At 34.5% G+C, this 14,101-nt stretch overlaps 1 protein-coding gene across 1 annotated transcript in view; it reads right to left on the reverse strand.

Annotated features, from left to right (window-relative positions):
* The window catches only part of LOC150075076 (acidic leucine-rich nuclear phosphoprotein 32 family member A-like), a 141,477-nt gene that overhangs the window by 37,120 nt on the left and 90,256 nt on the right, over positions 1–14,101 (reverse strand). The window contains exons 4-5 of the mRNA XM_090388271.1: positions 10,119–10,284; positions 3,195–3,290 (exon numbers count right to left, since the gene is read on the reverse strand). Of these exons, the coding sequence (XP_090244397.1) occupies positions 3,195–3,290; positions 10,119–10,284 (262 nt within the window). The remainder of the gene's footprint in view (positions 1–3,194; positions 3,291–10,118; positions 10,285–14,101) is intronic.

Genomic DNA, 14,101 nt, shown 5'->3' on the forward strand with positions numbered 1-14,101 from the left:
TATACTGGAAGATAGTAAACTAATTATAGGGAATTGTGGAAGATGTGGTTTCTTTCGCAATTCTTTACTTTTTTTATTTAATTTGATTTTACTTTATTGTTTATTATTAGTTATATTTTGTAGTTTACAATAATATACCTATGTAAATCTAAGCAGATGCCAATACAGAATTTTTGTGCAGTATCAGTGAAATTACTCTTGCAGGGATGAAATCCTTTATTCCACACTCCACCTAAAATCTCATCCTTTATTTAAACAGTTTTCCAATAAATGTGCTAAAATTGTTCAAGATAAGAATGTTGCATACTGCAATTAGCTTGCATCCATATTCTGCCTACACCAAAGTTTTCAACAATTGAAAAGCAGTTATTAAACATCCCAAACATGATTTTGAACAGACTAAGAGTCAAAAACTTGCTTCTTCTCTAATTGGTACTTTAGACAAGAAGCAAGAACAAGAAGTACTTCTCCGAAACAGTTTTGGCAAAATTTTGGCCACAGCCACTGCAAATATTCATGAACCCTTTCTATTTAAGTATATCCCATCCCTGTAGAAGCATCTCTCCTGTTAACAAGCACAGACCATGCTGAGAAAAATTCTACCCTGTTAGCCTTGCACAAACTCTCCAGGGCCTAACTATGCACTCCACCATATACTCCCTCCTATGATGTTTGGGCAGAACTACAAACACTTTCCAATTTAACCCTAACTCATGACTTTTTTTCACCGTTGACCTGCACTTGTTAAGCAAGTCATCCTATCTCCTACTCTTAATGCCATTAGTACCAACATGAACAACATTATCACCTTATGTGCCTGTAAAAGATATCTGCTATATAACACCAACTTTTGCCCAAGGCAAAAGAAGCTAGTGTTTTTTGCTGAATATATTTCCCATTTTAGCTTTTGATACTGTTACACATGAAAGACTACTGCAAATTGCAGCAGTATGGCATTAAGGGCGAGTTGCTACAATGGATAAAATTGTAGCAAATTGCTACAATGGATGGTTGAGTGGGAGAAGATAGAGTGGTAATCAATGGACACTGCTCTTCATTGACTAATGTTATTAGTGGAGTTCCCCGGGGGGTCCGTGTTGGGCTCATTATCGTTTTCTGTATTTATCAAGATACTGGTGAAGATATATCAGGCTGTTCAAGTTTGCAGATGACACGAAGGTTGGTAGGGTTCTTAATGGCAGTATGCTACTACAACAGGATCTAAAAAAGTTGGGCTGTGAAATTTAACATTGACAAATGCAAAGTACTGCATATTGGTAGCAGTAACCCCAGAAAAAATGTACCGTGTGGTGTTACACTCAGAAAAGCAGAGAATGAAAGAGACTTGGGGTAACTGTGCAGTCAGATATGAAGTTTACCCCCAGATATATATATATATATATATATGTGGGAGGTTTTAAAAAAACATGGACAGGAATAGCACAAACAGATAACCAGAGCTACTTTATATTCTTCATTCATGTACAGTCTAACTTTCCTATATCTATAATTTTTTTCCTCCCTACACTCTGGGCTATTAATGTAATATGAGGGAATGTGTCTATAACTATCCTAAAACCTACTTTATTTTGCCTCTGGCTATAAAGCCATAATATTGCTTATAAAAAGCTACATGATCATTTATAATTTTTTATATAGCTGTATACCTTTCTACCATGAGTCCACTCTATTCTATATCCTTCGTGTACTCTCCACAACAGCCTTTGTCCACTCGCAACATTGTTTTCAGTTTTATTTTCAGCCTTAGCTTTTATTTTGATTTTTCTTTATTTGGGTCCTCTGTTGTGTCACCTTAAACTACATGCCAGCAGTCTTTATAACCTAAAAATCTTTACATTTTAATTATTATTATTTTACTACTTTTTTGATGTAACCTTCCATGATACCAGAATTGTGCAATATACAACAATATAATCATGCATACATCTAAATATATTATTTACTTATTTATTTATATGTATTAATTTTTCTCCTGAAAACTTCTTGGAGTTTTTTTTTTTTTTTTTTCTTGTCACATACTTCTGTAATCTCTTTCTCTCTCTTTCCTTCACTCTCAATTTTTCTTACCTATACTACCTTTATTTATTCACTTACTTATTAAACTGTTATGAACGCGAGATCCTTTCTGACTATCAGTAACCTTGGTCTATAAATAATTTCCTTTTTCATTCCTCTTCTTTCCCTAACCTTTACAGTAGAGTACATGCCGGTTATAATAGTGATCACGTTTACAAATTGAATTTTGATTCTAATAAACGAAAATCAGAAGATATTGTCCACAGGCTATAAAAATAAAGATTTAAACACAAATTTACACTTTCTTACCAAGAGTTAATTACCAATTAAATGATGCATGAAAATCGGAAGAATATTATACATGGGTTATCAAAATAAAATTATACTTACATACGTAGCTGAATTAATATACATATTAATTAAACATAACACTTTATAATATGATTATAATTTTAGTCACTTATTTTAGATTGCTGTAAATTATCACTACAGAGTCTATTCAGAGAGTTTTCAATATTAAATGTCTATATTCACAATCACTTGCATCAGTTTTTTCCAACGATGCATCCTCGGGATGGCTATAGCATCATGAGTTTGCCATTTTGTAACTGGAATTTGTTCGGATTCATCTTCATTTTCCTCCTCCTTGGAAGAAATTTCCCTGTCTGATACTGAATTATCAGTATCAGACTTATCAGTATCAGACAGGGCAATTTCTTCTTGTTAAAGCTATAGTAACTACCCGTTTATAAGAGACTGTACAAACAAAAAGTCTCAATAAACCAAAAACTGCAAATTGTTTTTATTGTTTTATGGTTGTGACCTTCAGAAATGTGCCTTAGAAAAATATCAGAATTATTCAAAATTGATTCTTATAACCAAAGATGATTCTAATAAACAATGAAAGTGTAGTGCATTTTAAATGAATCTGTTCTTATAAATTTGATTCTCTAACGCAGCTGATCCTAAAAACCAGTGATCACTATAACCCGAGCTTACTGTATATATCTATATATATTTGCTAACACAGCAAAAGCCAGTGTCTTTTTTTTTTTGCTCTACACATTAATGTTAATTCCAAAATTATTTCTCTCTGGTAAAAAGTTACCTGGATGCCTTTTATTCTATATAGAATTATATATCACCATAAAACACACCTCCATCCTCATCTTCCTCTTCATCTTCACTTTCTCCTTCGCCATCTAGATCATTTTCATCTTCATCGTCCTCATCTTCATCTTCCTCTTCATTTCCTTCAAATTAAAAAAGTATTTCATAATCAAACAGTCCAGTGAACCAAAACCTGCATAATAAACAAAGAAAAGGATAAATTATAAGCTTTGCTTGCTTAAGCATTATTCAATGTTAGTGTAGTTTTCTGTTAATTTGTTACTGTTAAATTTAATTTGACCCTTTTCACTTCCTAAATACAAATAATGAAATAACTTTCTATTAAATTAAATTCATTTCCATGATTTATAATGTTGCTATAAAATTCCCCAGAGAAGGGTAAAAAACATTTTGGGAAACAGCTGCTTCACACTACACTGTAATACTGTCCAGCATAGGGACCTCTCTTTCCCAAATTTTAACACAAGTGTTTTCCCACTGAAAGGACCCCTGATGAATTTAGAGCCTGTAGGATTTTTCCACTAATTCTTAAAAACAACAAATATTTTTCCATCAAGTGAAAGTGAATTAATTGTTCCCCAAAATGTTATAAACAAGCTAGTTTTATTACTGTGGTGCAGTTCTGTGGATAATCCACTCGCTCAATGTGAATAACATACAAAGACAGTAGTTGGTTTAAAAGCATGATTAGATAGGGGGAAAATAAAAATTAATGATGGCAGAAGCATATGATCTCATACAGACCTTGTTACTAGAATCTTTACTATTACTAAAGTTTACCTATGTGATAACATTGTTAGGTTTGGCATTTTCCCAATGGCTTGTAATGCCTACTTCAGTTATTATTTAATATTAGTATCAGTACCCACTTGTCTAATCTACACTGCTGTTTTTTTGTTTGATTTATTGTAAAAGAAATTCACTTACACTGACTCTGAATTATTTAGTATGGCCAAGGGAATAATTTTAAGCCTCAGAAATGAAAATGTAGTGTTTTAATACCTACCTAAGATGAACTTCTTTTTTTTTTTTTTAAATTTCACTGTTGCAACTGAATAAGTTTGTGTTTTAAAGAAGCCAGTTTAAATGATGAACAAATTACAGTCTGTCCTCGTATAGCACATAGTTGCGTTCCTAGAAACCCTCGTGCAATGCGAAATCGTGCAATATAAACAACAGGCCCTATGGGAAAAGTAGGGTTAGGTGCCGACCACCCAAGATTGAACACGCATTTGGAACCAAAACATTACCAAACAATAAATAATCGGGTAATTTTAATCGTTATAAAATACGTTAAGTATTTTATAACGTTAAGTATTTTATAACGATTAAAATACGTAATAAAAATATTATAATAAAGTATTTTTAGTATTTTTTAATACTAAAAAGGTATTTTTTACGAATAAAATACGTATTTTATTCGTAAAAAATTTATTATATTAAATAAAATAGTCGTAATAAAATACTTACGTAAGTATAAATTATAATACGTAAGTCGTAATAAAATATTGCTAATGCTTTTGCTTCTATCGTAAGCAAACTTGCTTTCTGTTTGATTTTCTATCCAAACAGATGACAGCCGTTCCATCTCTTCCAATTCTTGTGTCTTAATCTAACGGATTTTAATTGCACTGAGTTGTTCCTGCTATGAAAGTTGTTTTTATTTTCTCTGCATTCTTTGTAATTCTCGGCGTTGCCTGATTTAGGTCTGTAGCACGTGCAATATCACATGGCCTTTCATTTCGCTCAAAGCGTTTCACAATTTCATATTTTTTCTCTATCGACAGAGGCGGACAGAAGCCTTACGTGGGAAACCACGGTGGGCCAGAGGCCAGTGTGAGTTTGGCCATAAACCGTAGTATGAGGCCACTATATATTTTCCCGGTTAAGAATTTTTGATCCAGTCCGCTTCTGTTTATTGATATTGCTTTTTTTTTTTTTTTTCTCTGAATCTGCAGTGTCTTAGCCAGAACGCTTCCTTTTCACACCTTTTAAGTATTTTACTCATTTTTAGGGAATAAAGCACAATTACAAAACGAGGAGGCACGCTTGATACACATAAACAATGCTGTGCGCGTGTAGCAACTGAATAAACAACACCATAAAGGCCGAGATACACTATTAACACCTCACATTTTACTAAAGCACATTTCTGGGGGTTACTACCATAAAACAATAAAAACAATTTACAGTTGCGTTTCTGCTAGTGAAATCTGTTATAAACTGGTAGTAAACTCCATCTAATTGCATTTGCTATTATATCGATAACTGGAATTGTGTTGGTTTTTACGTTATTATGGTGAAATGTGTTTCCCCTTCACTAATATAAAACACATATATACATTTTCAGAATCTTCTTCATTCCTATCGTGTTGCGTTCAGTTGGGGTGATTCCGCGTTCAACTACCATTTCTTGTAAACACAAAGGCGAATCGTGTATAAGCGAATTCGGTTCGTGTTATATAAGATAATGTTCCCTTATTTATAAATCGTGTATGATCGAATTCGTGTAATGTAAACACGTGTTATACGAGAACCGACTGTACACAAATTCTAATGGAGGAAAACAACACTAAAGATAAGTGGAGTAAAGCTGAGTGACTGTGAAAGTGATGAGTCATGCAGATCTGACCTGGGACACAGGTTAAGGGTATCTAGAAAATGATGCCACCATTTTCTAGATGCCCCACGATTACTTGAGTGTGAGGGGGCCCAGATTTATTAAAGAAACTGAATAAATGCAGAAACACTGCAGGCAGCTGGAAAAGAAAACATCAGAAACAATGTTCTGGGATCAACTATTATTACTTTATAGTGCTATGATTCTTGTTTTCAAATCAAATGAAAACCATTTTATACTATTGTACTTCTTCATCTCCACATTCTCAGTTAAAAAAAAAAAAAAAAAAAACATATCAATGTTATTAAAATCAAATCAATTTACATTATAATTGTAAGGTTAATATACATCAAAATCTCATACAGGATAACTTTTGGAGACAAGTATAAAAAAAAAGTTCTATGAAAAGTACATTTTTAATTAATACGCCTAACTTGCATTACACCTACGCTACATGGTTGTTTCTATTAAGGTTATTATTATATTAAACCCACTCTTATACCATGCGAAAATTAATATTATTGTTTATTAGGCTGTTCACCTACATTACTATACATTAATATGACATTTTGGGTATCCTGCCAATACCCATCATTGGGAGGAAAGAGACAAAATAGTGCAGAAATGGAAATCATAAGAAATTTTGGAATTGGTGAAAGAAATGCAAGACTTGTGGAATCTCGAGGAATGTCAGCAATTTCAATTCACCCTTTTCTTTTTTCAAGAAAAGGATGAATGAAAAGTGGACATGGAAGAGCCCAAATGGATTAACAACTAATGAAACTGACGTCATCCTCACTAACAGAAGATATATTGTGAATGATGTTACCGTCATGAACAAGGTGTAAATGTTGGAAGTGATCACAGAATGGTAAGATGCACACTTGAGAGATGTAAGAAAAGAAAGGAAAAAACTTAGTCAAGTAAATAATAAAGGTCTTCGAGATAACCGGGAAAAAAAAAAAAAAAAAAGTATGTTCTGGAACTTAGGAACAAGTTTGAGTTTCTACAGACCTTTCAGGACCAAGATATATCGACAGGGAACGCAACTTTCTGACAAGTGATAAAGCCCAAGAAACCAATAGGTAAAAAGAAATCCAAAGAAGAAAAAATTGGTCAAGAAACACTTGTCGTGATGAACTGCAAGATAAACACTGACAAGGACAAAACTGAGTATACTGAGTTATGCAGAGCCATTAGAAAGAGAATCAGGGAGGATGTAAGATTTAACACAAGAAAACTAGAACAATCATTAAGAGAAAACAAAGGACTTAAATCAGCAGCCATGAGCAGTAATACAGAAAGACAAATGATACCAAATCTGAAGAATACATGAGTTGGAAGAAAAGGTATGTTCGTGTCAGACGGCACCTGGGATTTCTCCCATCTCCGCGTGTGTTTCAAGGACAGTACACTGTCAAGCCAGAGACTTGAAAGTGTGTGGGCTGTGTCTGTGCAGTGTGATTTGTTGTGTCCATTGTTTATCCGGCTTATTGGCCGCCAGGCCCCCAGTGGGGCCCGACGTTGCCCATACCCTGCCACGTGGAGGGTAGCCGGGTGTATCCAGTATCACAACAAATTGCTCTGGCAGGTCCTGCCATCTAATTTCCTGGGATTTCAGTGGCTAGGACCTATTTAAAAAAATAAAAAAATGCATTTGACATTGATGCTTAATGGGATTGCTGTTAGGAAATCGCTGGTTGGGGCTGAACGCTAAAGAGATGTGTTAAAGGCCAAATAGGTCGGGCAAAATTTTGATGTTATTAAATTTAGACATGCGAGGCTATATGCTAGATAAAAGCTAATAGTGTTAGTTATCTTAGAGATTTACATGAAACTGGTAGAATTTAGACGTTGATTAGAATTTGGTGGCATTTTTAAGGGTGTACTCAGTCGATTTAGTGAGAGAGGGAGGGAGACTGAAGACTGGGGGAAACAGATAGAAGAATAGGGACGATAGAGTAGGCATCCCTAAAGAGGTCTGTGGAGACGAGCCCACCAGGAGAAGTATGGGGGGGGGGGGTAGGCAGGGAGGAGAGGAGACAGAGATCCGTCTCCTCCCTCCCCTGCCTGGGGATGGGGTTTTAAAGGGAACCAGGTTAGAGTACCCAGTTCAGATCGTTAAGGACTTTTCAATTTCGTAAGTGTATAGAAATTTATTCAGGAGACTATATAATTTATTGAGCTCATATTGTAGCAAAAAACATCAAGTTCTACTCACGTAGTGCCGTAGTACCAAATTCAGTCACCTCAAGCGCCAGCAGCTTGCATTTCAAAAATGGCTACTTTCAAAGGAGCAGTGTGCTCGGTGTGTTTTGGTTTGAAGAAACAAAATCTGTGACAACGGTGCAACAGAATTTTCGCACCAAATATGGAACAGAGCCTCCCAGTAGACCTACAATGTACTTATGGCACAAGAATTTTGTTGAGACAGGTTGTTCTGTTCACCATGACAAATCTCCAGGACACCCACATGTTTCTGATGCTTGATTGATTTTTTTTTTTTTTTTTTTTTTATTTGGTAGTTGTTGGCGCATCGGCTTCTGTGGCCATATTGCACCTCCCAAGGTTTTTGCAGTACTTTGATCCAAGCCCGAGGCAGGAATCGAACCCGCGACCTTTGGGTTGCCGGGCATGTACTTTACCCACTCGGCTAGCCCGGTCGGCCGTTTCTGATGCTGCCGTGGAAAAGGTGAGGAGAGGTTTGTTCAGAGTCCTGTGAAATCAATGCAATGTGCGTCCCACAACCGACCGTTTGACGTGTGTTACAAAGACGTTTACACTTGCAGCCATACTGGTTTACCGTGGTGCAACAAATTACTCACTCAGATAAGGCTGCTCATCACAAATTCTGTGCAGACATGTTACATCGGATAGAAGATGAGACATTCCTGTCTCATCTTTAGTGATGAGTCAACATTTCATGTTAATGGTAGGGCTAACACCCACAACTGCAGGATTTGGGCTGGCAAAATCCCATGTGCACGTCTGGAACATGTTCATGACAGCCCAAAGGTGGATGTCTTTTGTGCCCTCAACAAAGTAAAAGTTTACGGACCCTTCTTTTTCCCTGAGACAACCATCAACAGTATCTAAATATGCTGGGGAATTTTCTCATTCCACAGTTCGGCGAAGATGACAACGAAGGATGCTTTCACTTTCAGCAAGACGGAGCACCTCCTCATTACCTCCATATAACTGTTTCCCAGGTCGGTTGGTGGGAGGAAATTTGGGAGGAAATTGAGTTCAGATGGGATATCTGCCGTATCACCAATGATAATCACATTGAACCAAAATGACTGTTCTAGGTAAAACTTGATGTTTTTTGCTACAATATGACAATTCAATAAATTATGTCTCCTGAATAAATTTCTATGCACTTATGAAGTTGTAAGGTCCTTTTTGAATCGCCCTGTATTAGGAATCAGACTGTAGGATAAGAAGAGGAAACACTTGGATTGTGCAGGAAACTCATGTAAAGGACATCTTGTGAAAACTAAAAGAACTGAAATGGACTTGGGCAGGATACATAGCTCGAAGATACGACAAATGGACTAAATAACAGAGTGGTACCCAAGAGGAGCTAAAAGAAATCCTTGAAGACAACAATGGAGATGGACAGATGAAATTCTTCAAGAGTTTGTGGGCAGTAAATAGATGGTCATTGCACAAAACAGAAGGAACTGAAAAGTTTCTGGAGAGGCCTTCATCCTGTAGTGGATTGAAAATGGTTGACGATGATCAATATAAAATATATATAAGGGGAAAAAAGCGAGTGGTTGATATCTGGACAAACTTCTATCTGTCATTGTGGAAGTTGATGGCTTAAATAAATTGAAGGACTGGACAAACTTTTGGAGCTAGTAAATGGGAAGTGTGGGTTTTTTTTTTTTGTTTTTTTTGTCTTTTGCCTGATGCTGTATAAGCTTGCTTTCTTGCATCATATGCCACTAATAATGCTAATAACTATATGTAAAATATTTTTATAGATTGTGGTAATTGATATAAAATAAGGTAAATTAAAATAAACAGAATAAAATAAAATAAAATAAATAAATTAAAATGGAAATAAAGTTTCAATATAAATAAAATAATGAGCAAAATTAAGAATAATAAATAAAACCATAAACCATGCTGTGGCTTCTTGAAAATAATGTATGTACTATGGTTTATGATAATTTTATTTTATTATTATCCTTTATTTCATTTTTTTATTATTCTTTATTTCGTTTAGTTTATTTTATTATTTTATTTTATTACCATATAAAAATAAATACACACACATATCTCTATTTACTTCATAAGACTCTATTATGAGGGCTTAACTTACCATCCTCTTCATCTGCTTCTGAGTCTTCTGCTTCCTTTTCTTCTCGATCATAACCATCTAAGTATTTCAAGTTTGATATAAGATTGAAAACCTTTTCTCTATAGTTATCAATAGTTGTTACTTCACAGTTGAACAGATCCAGGTTTTTCAAATTTGTGAATTCCTTCTAAAAAAAATTAATGATAATAATTATATATTTAAATTATTCTGAAAAACTATATCTCATTAGCAATTGGGTATGGTGAAAAATAAACTGACAAGTCATTCTTATTTATGCTTTTTTCATCCCCAAGAAGTGACTCACTCAGTACACTAAGTGACATGTCTAGGAAAGTAAAGGACTTATTTTTTGACAAGCTGACAGCAAGTAGTTCTTATGTTTTTTTTTTTTTTTTTTCCATCTCCAAAAAGTAGCTCAGTATACTAAGTGAGGTGTCTGGGAAAGTAAGGGACTTATACTTTCCTGGCAGTACACAATAAAAGCCCCGCCCCCTTTTTTTTTCTTGCATTGGAAGAAGTTACTTAGATGTGGACTTAGCAAGTTTTGCATCTAGAGCACTGATTTTTTTTTTTTTTTTTTTTTTTTTCACCTAATATAAAATGGAAGAGACTAAAAAGTTTTTAAAAATATTTTTTTTTTCCTCTTGTCATTCAGCAGAACTAACTACAGTTTTGTTTCATTGAAAATAACAGGTATAAAAACACAACAATTTGAAATTTTCTAATTTTACATTACAAAGGAGAGAATTTTTTTTATTAAAATAAATAAATAATGCAATTTATTTGTAAAATGGTATATACACTACTTGCAATAGTGTATATACAAGGAAAAATAAAAATAATAAACAAATATAGAAGAAAATTTAGTGACTATTTGAGGGGAAAAAATATGGGCTATATCTTGTGCATCAAATTGTGTACTTCATCTTGTTAATACAAACTCAGTTTATACAAAGTACTCGTTTATATGAAGCACATACCATTCCCCTGCAAAAGGATAGGCTTTTCTACGTAAACATATTTGTTATTATAAAATTCAATTAATATGTATTACAAAGTTCTTTTTCACCCCATGAGAAATAAATATTGTCATTTTGTATGTTTAATACAAATCTTGGCAGTGTGATCCGATTATTGCCCCCGGCCACCTGGCTCTCTACTTCCCAAAGGATGGTACTGACTTGTTAGAAATTAGCTTTGTGTAAACAAAAGCAGTTTATGGTAGCTACAATGTCAAGTGTACTCTGAGAAACATCTTTCTGAAGGATGATGTTGTTAAATTAACAAAAAAATAAAAAGTTTTTCTAAGTTGTTTACATATATTCCCTCACTCTCCGCGGGAATAAGGTCAGCTGCAATTGTTACTCCAGTTCAAAGATTAATCTTTGAATCTTAACTAACAATGTTATGGTGACAAAACGTAGACAGAAAATTAAACTAAAAATTATACAAGAGGCTGATAGGACGGAAAGAAGCAAAACGGACATCCCTTTACCGAATACTGAAAAACCGAAAGACTTGAAATGCATGACACTGGAGCAGAGATGAAAAACAGAAAACGAATTTGTGGTGTAAAACACGAGGAGCTTGAAACAAAACTTTGAGTGGTATCAAAAAATACATGCATCTAATTTGCCAATATCGGGTCCAATTTTGCAAGAAAAGGCAAATTATCTAGCTCAGCAACGTGGGATTAGCACTTCAAATGCAGCAGTGGCCGGCTCCCAAGATTTAAAAACTGGAATAACTTGGTTTCATGAAATGTTTGCAGTGAGTCTGGATTAGTCAGCAAAGAAAAAGTCACAGACTGGTTGTTCCGTACAGTCCATCCTTGAAAAATATGAGGCAAAGGATATTTTTAATCTTGACGAGACAGGTTTATTTTATAATTTCCTATCAAACAAAACATTTGCTGTTCGAAGAGTCTTGTCATGGTGGAAAATTAAGTAAACAAAGACTCACTGGTCTGTTATTCTGCAATTCAGATGGCAGTACAAAACTACACCCACTTGTGATTGGTAAGTTTTCTAAGCCAAGATGTTTTAAAGCAGTTAACCTGTGATTATGAAGCTAATAGAATGCTTGGCTTACGGTCAAAATTTTTCAGTCTTGGTTATCAAAATTGGACAGAAGAATTGGACACATGGCTTCAAAAAAAGAAACATTTGATGATTCTAGACTGTTGTTCAGCACATTCTGCTGAGACACTTAAGTTAACAAATATACAGCTGTTGTTTTTAACCCCCCCCCACCCAATACCACCAGTTTAATGCAACCACTGGATCAAGGCATTATTTATAACCTCAAGAGAGCATACAGAGCCCGCCTGATAAGATACTTGATCCGCAACATAGAAGGAGGGAACAATTTTCAGCCAAATTGGAATGTCTTGGATGCTATCCGTAATCTTTTTATTGCTTGGGAAAGTATTACATCAAATGTAATAATCAACTGCTTCAGAAAGAGTGGCTTTGGAGAGAACATAATCAAAAAACATGGTCCAGCAGACGAATGTGATAGCAATGGTGAGGAATGGAGGAATTTGAAGGAGATATGGATTATGTTGACAAATTTGAGGAGTTTGTGAAGGTGGATGACGAAGTTGCTACCACTGCAATGCCAAAACAGAAGAGCTGCAGGATACCAAACAAAATGATGATTTTTTTTTTTTTTTTTTTTTTTTTGTTACCAGCAACAGCAAAAGTGAAGAAGTACGCATACTGCCATCTAAAAAAGATGCCCAAAATGCACTGAACATAATAAAGAATGTGTTGGTCTGCAGTAACATTGATAAAAAAACAACTATTGCATTTGATAATATCTGTGCTGTAGTTACAAATGCATATAGGACAAAAACTGTGAACAACATTAGATTCTTTCTTTAAATTAGATTAATTTATTAAAAAGTTAATGGTTTTGTATGTCTCCTTTTATATTAAGATTGTAATTCTTTTTACTGTGATACTAAAATATTGTATACGTAAAAATATATACTGTACAATATATATTTTTTTTCCGTTAATATTGCTTTTCTCTTAGTTTATCTTACAAATAAAATAAAATCTTTAAAAAATGTTATTCCTATTACTGTATTGTTCAGCAAGGCTTTTTTTATTTTATTTTTGATATTATTAGATACCAATAAAAAAGATAAAATTTTGACACTTTTGGGGAACCTTGTTACTACAAAATGTGAAAATTTAGGTTCCTTGAACTTTGTATTAACGATATTCCACTGTATATCCAACTATGCAGCATTGAGATATTTCCTCCTTTATTGAAAGTAAAAGTGTGTGTGTGTGTGTGTGTGTGTGTGTGTGTGTGTGTGTGTGTGTGTGTGTGTGTGTGTGTGTGTGTCTGTGTGTGTGTGTGTGTGTGTGTGTGTGTGTGTGTGTGTGTCTGTGTGTGTGTGTGTGTGTGTGTGTGTGTGTGTGTGTGTGTGTGTGTGTGTGTGTGTTTCGATCCCAATTTGTGAACTGGGGATACATTTGCACATCTCCAGTCCATGGAAACTTCTCTAGAGTCCAAGGATGCTCTCATAAATATGGCTAAGATTTTGCTTACTTTCTTTGCCACCTCCTTTAATATTACTGTTAATATAATAGATGCCTTTCCGCTATTTAACTTCAACAATTTTTCCTCCACTTTGCTTTCAGTTATTACAAAATCATTAAGCTCCCCGTTACAGTTTAATAAGCTTCTGTCCTTCACTTCCCTAAAGAATTCATCATGTGTGAATGTAGTTGCAAAATACTCATTTAGTTTGTCAAATATCTGAGCAGGATCATCAACAGTGGAACCATCGATATCAAATAAAGAAGTCCTTGTTTCTGTTTTTCTTAACATCCTTTGCAAAAGATTTCTCGTAATCTACCTTTGTTTGCCTAATCTCCTTTGGGACTTAATTACAGACTAGCTTATATATCTGCCATAGGCTTCTGTGTCATCTGATAATTCTTATATATCTGCTTATATATCTGCCA

The sequence above is a fragment of the Mastigoproctus giganteus genome, chromosome 14, assembly GCF_048544385.1.
Source record: "Mastigoproctus giganteus isolate SK-2022 chromosome 14, ASM4854438v1, whole genome shotgun sequence".
Lineage (NCBI taxonomy): Eukaryota > Metazoa > Arthropoda > Arachnida > Uropygi > Thelyphonidae > Mastigoproctus > Mastigoproctus giganteus.